This window comes from Balaenoptera musculus, chromosome 19 (assembly GCF_009873245.2).
Source record: "Balaenoptera musculus isolate JJ_BM4_2016_0621 chromosome 19, mBalMus1.pri.v3, whole genome shotgun sequence".
Classification (NCBI taxonomy): Eukaryota; Metazoa; Chordata; class Mammalia; order Artiodactyla; family Balaenopteridae; genus Balaenoptera; species Balaenoptera musculus.
In genome coordinates, this window is record NC_045803.1 from 15,128,764 (window position 1) to 15,144,793 (window position 16,030).

The 16,030-nt window shown below is 46.1% G+C and overlaps 2 protein-coding genes across 5 annotated transcripts in view; both read left to right on the plus strand.

Moving 5' to 3' along the window:
• Positions 1 to 13,265, plus strand: LOC118885468. Its single transcript, XM_036834104.1, has 6 exons — positions 1 to 238; positions 776 to 1,014; positions 1,606 to 2,255; positions 2,443 to 2,518; positions 2,662 to 2,833; positions 13,142 to 13,265. Exons 3-6 carry the CDS (start codon positions 1,788 to 1,790, stop codon positions 13,263 to 13,265), a joined length of 840 nt encoding a protein of 279 aa, XP_036689999.1. The 5' UTR covers positions 1 to 238; positions 776 to 1,014; positions 1,606 to 1,787.
• Positions 12,383 to 16,030, plus strand: part of ZFP30 (ZFP30 zinc finger protein) — a 19,380-nt gene continuing 15,732 nt past the window's right edge. The window contains exons 1-3 of one of the 4 annotated variants that reach the window (XM_036832885.1): positions 12,383 to 12,438; positions 13,233 to 13,303; positions 14,909 to 15,069. The gene's annotated coding sequence lies outside the window, so the exon portion shown is untranslated. Of the gene's footprint in view, positions 12,439 to 12,627; positions 12,797 to 13,141; positions 13,304 to 14,908; positions 15,070 to 16,030 lie in introns of those variants that run through there. The other 3 variants (XM_036832883.1, XM_036832882.1, XM_036832884.1) reach the window with 3 other exon arrangements.

The following is a 16,030-nucleotide window of genomic DNA, read 5'->3' on the forward strand; positions in this document are numbered from 1 at the left end:
TTCTGCAACTGAAGGCTGGGGCAGGTGGTTTCCATTGGAGGGACGGGCCGGGGTATTGTTCTGGGGCAACCACCTGGGGGACAGTAGGGAGGGTGCGCCAGCACCCTCTTTCCTTAGGTTACCCACAGCCCAGATATCTGGGCCTATGTCGCGTTCTCGGCAGCAGCAGCAGCTGGACCTGGTGGTGAGGCGCAGATAGATACAGCGGGGACGTCTGTGGACCCAGATCTGGTTCGGGGTGAGTGGAAATTGCAGCCAGTGAGAGAGGGGTGCAGAGTGAAATGCGGCGAGGTGGGGCGCGATGAAGATCCCCGAGTCCCGCTCCAAGGGATGGTCTGTTGCCAAAAATCCACTGGCCCCTGAGGGTGGTCCCTCCCTTAGACTTGGGCAGAGGAGGCCCATGCCCTGGGCCTGCACTAGGCGGGGCCCCTGCCTCTTCCAGGGCTCTCCAGGAACGTGTCGGAAGCCCCTTCTCCCTGCCGTTTCCGCTCCCCAGCACCCCTAACCCATCTCTTCCACACACACACCCCACCACCACGACGACCACCACCACCACCCAAACCACCACCCTCCCTCAAGTACCTGGGCTAGGCTGAGGAGGGTGCTCCCTCCCCAAGGGCCCTAGCTCTCTTTCAGGCACACCGGTTGCCTGACACCTTCCTCCTGCAACAGGGGCGATCAGGAATGCATCTCAGAGGCGTCCCAGGACCCAGTGACCTTTCCTCAGTAGGGGCTCCGCTGACAGATTTCTGTCCCCTGTGTGCCTCTCTTGAAGAAACCAGGCAAAGCCTACGGTGAAACAGAGGTACAGAGAAGAAGACCCGATTGAGGCAGAGGCATTCCACTGGGGCTTCTTAGGACCGCCGCCTAGCCTGGGAGACGCAGATTCAAGAGGCACTTGAATGATGTTCTGCTGCACTACAAAACGGGGGAAGGTTCTGAAGGCAAAACCTCCCAGGCCATAGTTAGTTCCATGAGTTGTGTGTCAAGAATTCGGATTGGAACTGCTCCAAAGTAAGGGTGCTTGTGAAGCAAGGCTTGGTTGGGGTCCAAAATGACTACAGAGGTGCAAGAGGGGAACTTTTGAGACCACACTTGAGGCATCTAGCAGATGTTAGAGAAGCTAGAAAAGACAGGCTTCCAACAGGGTAGTAAGAGCCAGGTGTGTTGGCAGGTATGCCTGTCCGAGTATGATTCTGGGCAAGGTGCCGTGTGTGTGTGTGTGTGTGTGTGAGAGAGAGAGAGAGTGAGTGTGTGTGTGTGTGTGTGTGTGTGTGTGTGTGTGTGTCTGTCTGTCTGTCTCTGTGTCTGTGTGTCGGTGTGTGTCTTAGGGCAAAGGGTCGGGAGAACTTGGGGGTGGGGTACCTGGGGTCTGGACCTTGACGGCAGCTGTGTTTGAGTCCCAACGCAGGCACATACCTCGGTGGGCATGGGTGGGGTGAGGGAGGGAGGCGGGCACTCACTGCAAATCTCCGTGTCAGTCCATTGCCACCCCCATCGTGGTGATCATCACGACAGGGCTCTAGCTCTTCTCCAAAGAACCACAATGGAACAACGGCCATTTTTTCCAGGCCCCAGTGATTTTCATTCTCCGTTTTTTCAAAGGCTTTCTCGTTCCGCGCCCTCCAGCGCTCAAGGTTCTGGTGGTGGCAGCAACCCAGTTCCAGGCAAGTCTGCCAAAACTCATCAGAAAACAAAGGGGAGGGTGGTGCATTTCCTGGGATGCAGATCATGCTGAAAGAAATAGGAACAGACATTCCATCCTAGGTGAAAGACACAGAAGGGAAATGCCCAGTCTGGACCGGGAATGGAATGTCCTTGATGAGGTGAGAAACAGAACAAAGCAAAGCAATGGAAACAGGGGATGGCCAAGACTTCCCAAGAACAGAAGCACTGACCGGAGCCAAAAGGGGTTTAAGAAGGAAAAGCGAACCCAGTGCCATGGAACGCGTGTACTGCAGAGGAGGAGGAGGAGGAGAGAATCATGGAAAAGACGGAAGAGCACACACAAGCACAGAGAAGAGAAAGAGCAAGTCAGACAGGTGTGGAATCGGGATGCGGCCAGGAAGGAGGGAGGCAGAGGGTGCACCTCTGAGGCGGTGTTTGGAGATTTCAAGGCTGATAATGACCCCAAGCCGTGCTTTGGACCACAAGGAGAACCCCCAGAGGGGATCACGATGAAGAAGTTCCTATCCAGGACCACAGGAGGAGATGTGCTGAGCCCCAACCCATGCTCTCAGAAGCTTGCAGACAGGGTGAGCAAACCCCAAACACCCAGAGAGAGCACTTTCCAACAGCAGAGGATAGCCCCACCCCCACCCCGCCATCCCATCCCGGGGTCCCTACATCCCAGCAAGAAGACTGGAAGCTAGCAAATGAAGTGCTGGTAGGCCAAAACACACAGCTCAACTGGAAGTGGATCGGTGGTGGTGAATTTTCCAGAAGGTTGTAGTCGAGTGGATCATGCCTTGCCCAAGGGACTTTCCTCTTCCGGATCATGGCGCTGTGGTCGGGTTAGGTGAGTTGAGCGCTGGGGGAAAGGGGCTCGGGTGGGGGTGGGATTTGGGGCATTCGCATCATGAGCACGACTTTTGGCATCTTTCCTACAAGTGTATCATGAGTTCCTCATAGAGATTCCTTGTGTTTTTTTGTGTGTGGAAGGGTGCCTCTCAGGATGCAGAGGGGCTTCCTTCCACGTGCTGTTCCCAGGGCATGGCAAGTCAGGCACATTTGAAGAAAAGCCAGGAAAAGCGATAAGGAAGGAAAAAAGAATCCCACTGAGCCACACAGCCAGACAGAGCCACGGAGCCACCTTGTCACGGAGGGGGTGGTGGTGAGTGGGGGGAAATGGGGACTGCAGGGAGTCCCGGGCTCCTCAGACAAGCCCCATCCCTCCACGGGCACGGCAGTTGCTTGGGCCTGGGCTCGGGCTCTGGCTCTGGCTCTGGCTGCAGGCGCTGAAGCCCACGAGGGAGCAAAGCCCCCCAGAAGCCCACAGTCAGTCCCCTGTCCAGCTCACAGGGCAGTCCCCCTTCCGGGACAGTCCCAGGCACACACGGAAGATTGACCTGAGCAAGGGATACCACCACTAGGCTCCTGATCCTGCTTGGTCAGCCTGGCCCGGCCTGGCCTTATTCCACTCTGCACTCCGCAACTATCCATTTATGTAGCCTTCCTTCTTCCTTCCTCCCTCCCTTTCTTCCTCCCTCCCTCCCTCCCATCCTCCCTTCCTCCCTTCCTTGCGTCCTGTCCTTCCATCCGCTCATTTATCCTTGCTTCCATCCATGTGCTGGACGCACTGGAGGATGGGGGCCCGGGCTTCCAAAGGCACGGGGGCCGCCGGCGGCGCCTGCCCCTAGCCCGGCCAGCCGCCAGAGGGCGCGCCCGCATCACGGAGAGCCCCGCCCCCGTTTGCTGAGTAACCCGGCAGGGCAACAAAGGGGAAACCCGGGGCAACCAAGGCGATTGTCCGCGCTCGCCTGGTTGGACGGCAGGCTTCCACCAGTAGAAGGCTGGCTGTCAGAGCCCAGGGAGGGGAGAGAGGAGGACGGAGGGCAGCGAGGGATGTAGGGAGGGTGCGCCAGCCCTCCGGTGCTCAGGTTCTGGACATCCTAGATCTCTGGGTCTGTGCCACCGTCTCCGCCAGTGGCTGCCGAAGCTGGTGGCCAGACCAAGGCACGCCGGGTACCTCTGTGGATCCAAATCTGGATCGGCATGGGTGGGAATGGTGTCAAATGGGAGGAGGGTGTGGGATGTCATCTGGTGAGGCGGGGGCGAGGAACATCCCAGAGTCCCGGCTCGAACTGTGAACTGTGGTCGTGTCACCAGAAAATCCACTGACCCCGAAAGTGGTAGCTCCCCTAGACGTGGGCAGAGGAGGCCCATGCCCTGGTGCCACACTGGTTTCGGGTGGCGGGTGAGACGGGGGTCCCTGCCTCTGCCTCTCCCGGTGCCTCGCAGGGATGTGATGCAAGGCCCTACTCCGCGCAGTTCTTCCCAACTAGCCCCCAACTTCTCCCCCACCCCGCCCCCCTCCCACCCCATCCTGCTTAGTTAGCCTGGAGTGGCCCTGGCCGGCCTTTCCTCCACTCTTGGGAGCCCCAACAATCCGTCCATCTACTCATCCGTCAGTCCCTCTTGCTTTTTGAACCATACATCCATCTGATGAGGATAGTCATCAACAAAGAATCCGTAATAGGAAAAGAACAGAGTTGTTGGAGCTAAACTCATTTGGTTGGAGCCAAAGTGGAGCACACTATTTACCTGGTACCTTCCTCTGTCATCAGGGCTTATAATGAATGCTTCATTTATTTATTCATTCATTCATTTACTTATTTATTTATGGCTCCGTTTGTTTTTCTTACTGCGAGGGTGTCTCTCTGGTTTCATCAAGCTGGGGTACTGTTCTTTGTGGTGCAGGGGTTTCTCATTGCGGTGGCTTTTCTTGTTGTGGAGCATGGGCTCTAGGTTCACTGGTTTAGTATTTGTGGCTTCCAGGGCTCTAGAGCGCAGTCTCAGTAGTTGTGTCATATGGGTTTTGTTGTTCCACTGCATGTGAGATGTTCTCAGAGTAGGGTTCGTAGCCGTTTCCCCTGCATTGGCAGGCGGATTCTTAACCACTGCGCCACCAGGGACGTCCCTCTGTTTCTTTCTTAGATTGAGTATTAATTGATTTTTCATCGACAAAATATACCCTGAGAGAGTGGTCAGATGAAATTAATAGAGATGTAAGTGGAAATTAATGAAATGTATAAGAAAAGCAGTAGCTGAAAGAACAAATGTGGCATAAGAGAAAAAATTTCTAGTAAAAAAGCAAAATCTTATTATTTAAGAAGAGTAAGAGAGGCTTCTCCATAAACAGAACAAGTGGATGCATTTATTTCTCATTTTTCCTTGGCCAAAAAAACAAAAAACAAAAAAGATTAAAGTGAGTTCATTTAGTTGATAAATACAAAATGTATTAACATGTGAGACCCAAAGAAAATGAGGATGACAGCAAATGGGAACTGTTCAAGAACTCTGGTATCAAAGGCCCTACACAGTTAGACATCTATTTGTGAGGCAGTTAACTGTATAACACCTCTGAAGGCTCAGGTACGGAAGTTGATGACCCTGTAGAGATATTGGATCTGAAAACAGGAGAGTGGTTGACAATTTGTACACAACTGGTTGCTCTCCTGCTTTATTTTCTTGTGTTATGTAAACAAATACACTAAACGGGAGGTTTGATCTCTGGATGTATTGACCTGGAGATGACGTATACCTGCACAAAGAAAGATAGTACTGAGGGATAGACAGAGTGAAAAACCATATGTGGGACTTTGGGCCTCTCAGGACCTTCCCCATCCTGGCCCCAAACACCAGTAACTTAGGAGAGTGGAACTGTTCTCTGCTCTAAACTAAAAAACAGAGAACAGAGCTCTGGCAGTATCCCAATGAAAAGGCTGGCTCTGAAGTCTACCAGTTGAGAAGTTTTACCTCCTTACTGGAGGCAAGAATGGCTACACATTTCAGGAAAGTATTCAATGTAAAAGGGAGAGAACAATTCAAAAACTTAAAGTTTTTTTGATTTGGACATAAAAGGCAAAAATGGACAAGGAAACTTTAAACAAGTATAATTACTCTCTGAGAGATCAGAGATTACGTTGCTTCTGTAAATAAGAATAGAAAGCTATGAAGAAGGAAGAATTAGACACAACTCATGAAAAATTCTTCTATCAAATACTAATTCCAGGAAGAGAACAAAAAACCTGAAATAGAGAAGACTGTCAAAAAACAAAAATACAAGAAACATCCACAGAACTAGATCCTATAGACTGAAAGTGCTCACTTATACCTAGCATAAAAAATGTTTAAAAATCCACAACATAGGGAACTTCCCTGGTGGCGCAGTGGTTAAGAATCTGCCTGCCAATGCAGGGCACACGGGTTCGAGCCCTGGTCTGGGAAGATCCCACATGCCACGGAGCAACTGGGCCCGTGAGCCACAATTACTGAGCCTGCGCGTCTGGAGCCTGTGCTCCGCAACAAGAGAGGCCGCGATAGTGAGAGGCCCGCGCACCGCGATGAAGAGTGGCCCCCGCTTGCCACAACTAGAGAAAGCCCTCGCACAGAAACGAAGACACAACACAGCCATAAATTAATTAATTAATTAATTTTTAAAAAACAATTAAAAAAAAATCCACAACATAAATCATGAAATTTCAGTACATTGGGGATATAAATAGCAGTAAGTATTGGGAGGTGAACGAGAAGGATTCATAAGATTACATACAAAGGAAGAGAAAACAATTGGCATTAGACTTGACAACATGAGCTACCAGAAAACTTTGAAGTAATGTTTCCAAATTCTGAATACTGGCAAAGTGTGAGGTAGAATAAAGATATTTTCAAACACGAAAGACTCAAAAATTTATCTCTAACACATGCATCGTTTTTTTTTTTTTGGCAGCACGGCTTGTGGGATCTTAGTGTCCCGACCATCGATTGAAACTCGGGCCCTCGGAAGCGCAGAGTATTAACCACTGGACCGCCAGAGAATTCCCTCTCACACATGCATCTTAAGGAAGCTGTTGGAAAAAGAACTTGAGCAGAAATGAAAAATTAGCAAAAATTAACTTAATTCCAGGAAACAGGAATCCAATTCAGGAAGACAGTGTAAGTAAGTTTCATGATAAGTGTACAGTCTTGAAATGAGAGCCACAGAATGGAAGCCTGAGAAATTCTAATTGGATATTTGAACAACTGAAAAAAAAAAAATCAGTGGACACTTAACACATCCAATGGAACATCTCTAAAAACTAGCAACAGGTACAAAGAAAGCTAGCTAAATCCTTAATAAACAAAAATGTATCTATGAAAAAATATACTTGGTTTTGAATTAAAAATAATTTACATAATTAGTATATTGACATAACCAATAATTGAGATATAACCATATTTGAAGGTGGTCAAGGAGAAACAAGAAGGTAGAAGTTGTTTTGCTTTAAATGAAGTACTGATTGTTACACTGTACATTTTTATTGCTAAGGTGGACAAAAAAATGTTGCCTGCCATTTCAGTAAACAGAAAATATTGCCCACCATCAAGCCATCTGCCATTGCAGCCACCCCCGAAGCTGAGACCTGTGGAGAATTCAGGATGGAAAAAAACAGGATACTGGCCCTAGATAGTTAAGATGCATATCAAAGGAATAATCTCAATGAACCCAGACTCTTGCATCTTCCCATACACAGAAAAGCACTAACATCATTAACTTGAGATATATGGTTTTTGTGATTAGCAGTAATATTTTGATGTTTGACTCCTTTTATTGTTGTTGTTTTTTGTTTTTTCAGCAAAAAACTCTTATACCTCCTGGCTCCTCCCTCACCTCTTTGGGACAATTCCTCAGAGCTACCTGAGAGGCTATATCCAAGGCTATCTTCCTCAGTAATGTCCTGAATAAAATTCTCAACATTTAGGTTGTACATATTTTTTTCAGTTGACACTAAGGATATTTTTAACTACTAAAATGAGACTGATCTTTTAACTTAAAACTGTTCAAAGAAACTTTTATTATCCAATGAAGACATTGAATTCATCCAAGATTTCATCTAGGAGCAGGGGGAAAAATACCCCTCAACCACAGAGGAATATTGCAAGTGCAATTATGAGAGAAAATAAAGTGCCCCTCTCTTTTGTTTTATGAAGTCCTATTAATTTCAACTTTACTTTCTGATTAATTGTCCACAAAAACGATGAATAAACTATAATAGGAAGAGAAAAGAATTTTATTTGAGCCAAACTGAGGACTATATTCTGGAAGACAGCCTCTCAAATAACTTGGAGGAACTGCTCTGGAGAAGCATGGTTTTCAGCAGTTTTATATCTTGTCAGAACAAGAACACCAAACAAGTCAGGGATACATTCCTTCAAGGTTTCAAAAAAGCAAAACAAAACAAAAACAAATCAGCATGTACACAGTGAGTCAGTATGGCCTTGGCACCAAGGAAGCAAGTCCTATCATCGAAGGAGTACCAACATTGGCGTCTCAGGAAGGGAGGCATTTAATCTTTATCTTTAAAACAGACATTCTTTACTTCTGATCATTGCACCTTTTTCTTTAATAACTGAAGCAGATGTACAATGTATGTTTGATAGGCCACAAACAGCCTGTTTTAGCATAAAATTTGAGTTAAATCATGTATAAGCCAGAATGATTTCCCCATACCTCAATATGTGAAAATCTCTTTCATCAGTATACTCCTACAATTCTAGGTCTCAGCAATAATGATAACCTTGCCTCTTCTTTTCCAATGTTGCCTGTGCTTGTAATTACTCATCCAACTGCCATAGCACCACATTCCTGAGGGTACACTTAAGACACTGATCATCAAAAACCTAACACCCGGTAACACAGTGACCCTCCAACACAGTGCCCATGGAAAGCAAGAACCAGAAGTGCTGGCCTATCAAAACCATCCCAGAAATAACACAAAATAGGGCTATAAGAGAAGAAAAATCTTACCTCTATCCATCTTAGGTTCTCAGCGGGGGCTCTTTAAAAAAGATTAACAGAAGAAAGACAATTTATTAATTTGTCTGCAGATGTCATATGGGAAAACCTTAACAAGAGCAATTCAAAGTATGGCTTAGAACTCCATCTTTTATAGCATCTTCAACAAAGAACATAAATTTATAGAGAAATGACAGGATAAAGAAAAGCAGTTTTCTACTTCCAAGGGTGGCAAACTGTGGGAGGAAACTAATGGAGTAAAGTTTATTTGCAGATTCCTTTGGTGCCATCTATGGGCTAAGAATCTAGAGTTGTCTCCAGTAGAGGAGAATGTATATCCTGCCTTTAGGCAGAAATGGGGGAGGGTAGGGAGAGCTTTTCCTGCATTTGATGCTTCTAAATTGCCCTCGGCTCAAAACTTTTTTTTTTTAATTTTTATTTATTTATTTATTTATATTTTTGTCTGCGTTTGGTCTTCATTGCTGCGTGTGGGCTTTCTCTAGTTGAGGTGAGCGGGGGCTACTCTTCGTTGTGGTGCGTGGGCTTCTCATTGTGGTGGCTTCTCTTGTTGCGGAGCACGGGCTCTAGGCACACGGGCTTCAGTAGTTGTGGCTCGCGGGCTCTAGAGCGCAGGCTCAGTAGCTGTGGCGCATGGGCTTAGTTGCTCCGCGGCATGTGGGATCTTCCTGGACCAGGTCTCGAACCCTTGTCTCCTGCATTGGCAGGCGGATCCTTAACCACTGCGCCACCAGGGAAGCCCTCAAAACTGTTTTTATGTCAAAGAGGCATATGTTGGGGTGACATACTGTGGTTTCCTTCAGGGCACAGTCTTCACAGATACACATAATCTCAGGCACTTAACAAGGAAGCAACTGTAGGGGAGCAAATTTTGCAACCCCAAAATGTGTCTCTTTGGCATGAGGATTAATTTAGGCAGATTATTTTTAAGAAACAGAAGACTCAGGAAGTTTTTCTTTTTACCTCCCCCTGAGCTGCCTAAAGAGTTTAGATAAAGGGCTGTTCCCAGAATAGAGCCGATATCTCACGAGAGATATCTGCAAAGAACAGGGGCTAAGTGTGGTGGGGAAACTCTTGGCAGGGGCTGGAGATGAGTCCAAAGGAATGTAGGAACAGAGAAAAGGCAGTCAAACAATAGTGTAGTGATAAAGCAGAGTCCTAGTTCCTCCTCAAGGGATATGATATTGGAGACGCAGCAGCAGTGAGCGGTGGCGTGAAGCGAGATCTTAGTTCCCTGCCCAGGAGTTGAACCTGGGTAGCCTGGATGAAAACCAGGAATCCTAGCCACGAGACCAGCAAGGGCTAGAGGCTAGAAGCAAATTTTCCCTGGCTCTTGCCTCCATTGAAAAATGCATTTCTGAAGGAGGCAAAAACTGTAGAAACAGGTACAAAGTTTATTATTAGAGACACAGCACAACAAGTGGGAGAGCACACAGAGAAACAGTTTGTTTAGTTAAGACAGAAGCAGGGCAGAGATACATACCCAGAGAGAAAGGATGTGGTCATCCTCTCTAATGAGGAGTGCAGTAAAGAGGCGGTTAAATCATTTATATATGGCACTTCTTCTGGGTCCTTGTTTACCTTTGGCCAATTATCTGGTTTCTTTTTCCGCACCTGACCTGCCCTAGGACCCTCCCCAACATATGTGTGCAACTTTTTTCCAAGATGGATTCCAGCCCAGAGGCCTATGGGCATCACCTATTCTGGGGTGGTGACTGCTCCTTTTTGACCCTGAGGAGCCTTTCTGTGCATGTGCAATGTCTCTGTTGCCCCAAGGATTGGAAATCTATGACCTCTTGATCCTTTACTCAAACAGGGTTTAGCCCCTCTCTGTTCCTGCCATGACTGTTATCTTCCAAGTGTCCTCAGGAGACAAAGCCTGGCTATTTACCCTGTTTCTGTTGTTGTTTCTATTTCGAAGTACAAACAGGAGGCTGGGTGTAAATATCTAACCTGGAGCCCACCTATCTCCTGTCTCAGGAAATGCAAACAGGAAGCTAGTTGTAAGTGTCCAGCCTGAAGTCATCTTTTTCTGCCCCAAGAAATGTAAACAGGAGGTCAGTTGTAAATGCCTAGCCTGAAGCCCATCTATCTCCTGCCTCAGATATACATAATAACATATCTTTGAGTTCTGCAGGAATTAAGGCCCCACCACCTGAGGTGGAGGACAGAATGATGATGTTGACCAGTCAACTAAAGTTTGGACTCCGTTGACCTTTGCCCCAATTCTATGTTGAATTCTCCTCTGCTCAAGCCCCTTCATGAATATGCATGTACCCTTAACTTAAAACTTCCCCAATTTTGCTGTTTAGGGAGACACTACTTTGGGAAAGATCCCAGTGTTCTCCTTACATGCTGCAAGTAATAATTCCTTCCTTCTCCCGATCTTTGGCTTGGTTGTGTCTTTTGGCTCGACACCCACCAAGAGGCGAACCCAGTTTTCAGGTAACAAGACCAGACAGAACTTGGAAGCTTGGAGGAAAATTTCCTCCTCCTCGACACCACCAGACACCCCTAAACCTGGCGTCACAGTCCAGCGTAATAGCATGCAACCTTCTGTCGTCCAACACAAGTTTGTGCGCCCAAAGCACAGTGAGGCCAAACTGAAACGTTGGAACAGAGAAAGGTTTATTGCAGGGACAAGCAAGTAGAACAGGTGGCTCGTGCTCAGAAACCCCAAACTCCCTAATGGTTTTCTGGGAGAATTTTTTATAGGCAAAATTTGGGGTGAGGGCTGCATGGTGTGTGACTTTCTTCTGATCGGTTGGTGGTGAGAGAACAGAACAGTGTTCCAGGACGTTTGTGCTCAGCCTGAAGTTGCCATCCTCCAGCTGGGTGGGGGGGGGGGGTCTTAGTTCCTGCAGAAGAACTCAAAGATATATTATTATGTATATTCCTCTAGGAAGGACTAGCGCTCTGTTTTACTGCTGCACTGTCATTGTTTTTTTAATTTTAAAATTTAATTTATTTAGTTTTCATCGCATTGGGTCTTAGTTGCTGCATGCAGCTTTCTCTAGTTGCAGAGAGCGGGGGCTACTCTTTGTTGTGGTGTGCGGGTTTCTCATTGCGGCGGCTTCTCTTATTGTGGAGCACCGGCTCTAGGCATGCCGGCTTCAGTAGTTGTGGCACACGGGCTTAGCTGCTCTGCGGCATGTGGGATCTTCCCAGACCAGGGCTCAAACCTGTGTGCCCTGCATTGGCAAGCGGATTTTTAACCACTGCGCCACCAGGGAAGTCCCTGCCCTGTCATATCTTGATTGCTTTTCCTTTGTTTCTGCATTGCCTCACTTTTCTGATTAGCAACTGTTTCAATCTGCCCTTTGGTACTCTGGAAAGTTGTAGGAGGCTGAAACTGAAAGGGTTTTGCAGCCAGAAGGGCCCCACAGGGTCCTGCTTAGTTTCATTTCTCTGTGGCACCATTTCAGTCCAGCATCCAATGAGTGGCACACACTCAGTAAACAACTCCATGCATGAAAACACCACCCCATCCATGATCACACAGGCGCACGGGGCACCACGCCAACGCCAGTCCCTTGGCAAATATCACAGGGACCATTCTTGGGGGATTGGGATATCACAATCACTCTTAAAAGCCTAAAGATCTGGACACCCTAGACCAACTTGGAATCCTGGCCCCAACCTCTTCATACCGGCCCCCCTTACTCATCCCACCCTCCAGCCCTCAACGTGCGTCGCCGCAAGGGGATCCTCAGCCTCATGGAGAACCCCAGGTTCGAACGGGTCCACCCGCGCGCTTGCGCACGCGGGACAGAAACAGCACCTCCCAGGAGCCTGAGCACAGGACTCTCGTGGGTGGGGGCGGAGCTCCGGGCCTGCGCCCGTTGCAGAGCCAAGAACCAAGTGAGAAAAGGCGGAATATACAGTTGCTCTGATTTCGGACTACAGTTCCAATAGGGGAGCAGGTCAGGTCGATAGCATGGGTCACTCACAAGGTCACCTTTACAGGCGGGGAGCCGGCCTATTAGGAAACCCTGCTTCTCTGCCCGCCCCGCCCCACGGGGATCTGGCCCCATCTGTCTCTCCAAGCGCTAAGTGAGGAGCCTGGGGATTTGCCCCCTCCCCCTGCGCGCCTGCGCACCCGGGACTGAGGCGGAACTCCCCGGAGTTCCGGCGCCGCAGACTTGAGCGCTGGGCTGTCCTCCGAGGCAGGCGAGGCCTGAGGGTGGTGAGGTAGGCTCGGAGGCGGCCGCTTCTCTTCTGAAGGAAACGAGCGCGGGACAGGCCAGGTTCTGCGGACCAGATCGAGGGCCTCAGGCCACTGTGCGTTTCCTCCGGAGTGAGGGCTTGTAGTTCTGAGACCGGGCGCCGCGGGGTTAAGCTCTGGCGGCGGTAATCGGGCGCCTCCCCGGCCTATTCTGTAATGCGCCACCCGGAGGTCCTGCGCTTCACTTTCCTCGCCTCACCTACCCAGGCCCGGGCGTAGAGGAAAGGTCTGGGAGGGAAGTGGGAGGTGGAGCCTCTGGGTGAAAGTGCCCTGCAAAGACGCGGTGGGCCGCCCCGGGCGTGGGCGGTTGTGGTGTCGGAACTACAGCGGACAGAGCCGCGAACCCAGACACGGGTGACCAAGGACCTTCTTCCGTCTCCCTGTTTCCATTGTGTATGCAGGTGGTGGGTAGCGAGGGTCAAGGGGGCGTGGACGTTTGTTTACCGAGACAAGAAACGCCTGCGGTGTAATGAACCCTGTTTGCTTCCCCAGCCCGTCAGTCTCCAGAGGAGGCCTGTGAAGTGAACCGAATCGCTGCTGCAGCTCTCAAAGCCAGGTTCTTTGTGAGTTTGTGCTGCTTCTTTGTTTCCGTGAAATGCATTTGGTTTTCAGGACACGGGATTTTTTAATTTCCTTCCCTTGGAATGTCCTGCTTAAGAATGATCTACTTATTGATTTGGGCCTGAGGATTTCCCTACCTCATTAAGGGCAGGGACCTAATTTATAGATTCCCCATTCTAGTGCCCACTTAATTCAGTTCTGTGGTTAGTTAACCATGTGCTATAAATTCAGTTGCTCTGTGAGCACAGCTTTTCCAAGGATTCTAATGATGGAAATAGCCCTATTGGAAGTTAACGTTTATGTTTTCTTTTTGACTGTGATTTGTTAAGGAGTAGTTTAGGGCTTTAGACATCTGTAATTATTACGGAGTAGGAGTGGGGATTTGTTTTTTTTTCCCCAAGGGAATCCATGAGTGGAAATTTTTGGTACCAGCCTGATGTAGTTAGAGGTTTGGTAGCATGAGTTTGTTTTATTTATTTTTGACAAATGAAAAATTGTATATATTTAAGGTGTACAACATGATGTTTTGATATATGTACACATTGTGGAATGGAATGCTAACCACACCGACTAATTAACATATCCATTACCTCTCATAGTTACCTTTTTTGTGTGTGTGTGACAAGAATACTTAAGATGTACTCTCTTGACAAATGTCTAGTATATAATACATTATTATTATTATCTATAGTAACCATGCTGTGCATTAGGTCTTCAGAACTTATTTATCTTATAACTGAAAGTTTGTAGTTTGTTTTGGGTATGTCTTTGGATAGAGGAAGAGAGGTGTGTGCAGTGGTTGAAAATTTTGAACCTAGAGGGTTTTAATTCTGACAACCACTTAAATCTGAGTGAGTTTGGGCAGTTTTTCTGTGTTGCAGTTTCTTAATATGTAAAATCAGAATTATTATATACCTCACAGGGTTGTTTTGAAGATTACCTGAATTAATATCTGCTAAAGCTCTTAGAAGATTACCTGGCACATTAGAAGAGTGCTTAATTAATATTAGCTGTTGCTGTTAGTAATGATTCTGTCTTTCCCTATCAACTTTCTGTATTCCCAAGAATAATGGAAACGTGAAGTTAATTAGGATGAATACTTGCAAGCAGGAAAATGAATCCCGCTCAAGTGGACCAGAACAGGGATTCTTAATATGAAGTCTTTGGACTCTGTTTATGAGTTTTCAGGGCAAGAAAAAGCTAAGATATATACAGAAATATTGTATATATTTGTCAATGGGTAATTTGGAAGAGGAAGTCTATCATTTCATATTATCAGAGTTGTATAAGATTGATTCTCACTGGTCTAGAATCAAAGTCTGGGATAACTAGGAATGACTTTTGAGATAATCTTAAAAAATTAGTATCTAGCAATATGGTTAAGTAACTCACAGTCCATACATGTGATGGAACGTTATGTGATAATAAAGATTATGTTTATAAAGTCATAAGAAAAAACCATATAATGTAATATTGGGAAGTACTTATTGTTCTGAATAAAAAATTTTTAAGAAATTGTTAAGTTACATATGTGTCCTGAACGCTAAGGTAAGGATTAACAAGATCTTTTGCAAGGATTTAATAATTGGTTATTCGTTGGTACGCAGGAGGAGTTAACTCAAATGATTGAGGAGCTGCTGTGAAATAAGCATTTTTCTCTGTCTGCTGTGCATACTGTCTCTTAATCTTTGGAAATGTCACGAACCAGCTTTGTGATCCTTCACAGAAGGATCTCTGGGTGTTAATGAAATACAACATTGAAGAACTGGTAAGAATTATTTTATCAGTGACATTGATTTCCCTGTTGTTACCACTTGTGCAGGCCTATTTAATCAGTTTTTTTTAATGACTATAAGGTACCCACCTTCCCAAATCATTAAAAAATTATTTTTAATGGGAATAGCTTTTTTTTAAAAAAATTTCTGATAATGTACTTAATGCAGGCTTGTGAAATATTTAGTAACTAAGAAACCTAAAAGAGAAGAAAATTAAAATTATCTGTAGTCCCAACATCCAGAAATAATCACTATTAATATTTAGAGCATATTTTCCCCAAAATATTTCTACAAGCATTGTGGTTTTGTATATGGTTTTATTTCTGAATAGCATAACATTAATTGAAAATTTGAAAGAAACCAAGACCTCTAGTTCTTCATTTAAGAGAGGAATTCAGTACTCTCATTGATTTTGTAATACCTTCATGGATCTATGGAGAAAGGTGAAATCCCAATGATCCCCTTTTGATTTGAGAACTCTTATAAGTATTTATAACTCTTAAGATAGAGATGGCAATTAAATTGAGAGACTTAATTAAAATTTAAAATTAATTTTAAAATCTCAGAATTGAAATACTGAGATTTTCTCCGTCTATTGATATCTGTTTCACTTTAATAGGTTAAAAAATCTAATCATATTTTATATATTTTTTTAAACTGATTTTTTTATGTGTTTCTTGGATATTTTCCATTCCTTAACAGTTTTCTAAAACTTAGCATTTAATGATTACTTTATTATTCTATTTTGTGGATGTTTTATAAATTATTTAAGAAATCAGTTGTTGGGAAGTGATGTTCAAAACGGCCTAAGCAATTCCTTAAACAGCCTTTCTTAGGTCCTATTACTTAATCAGTTTTTCACTTCAAGGTCACGTGGGATTTCAGAGGTAGGAACATTTAGGAATTTGGCATTGACTTTTGCCAAGTTGGGGTACAGGTGATAACTCTGAAGTA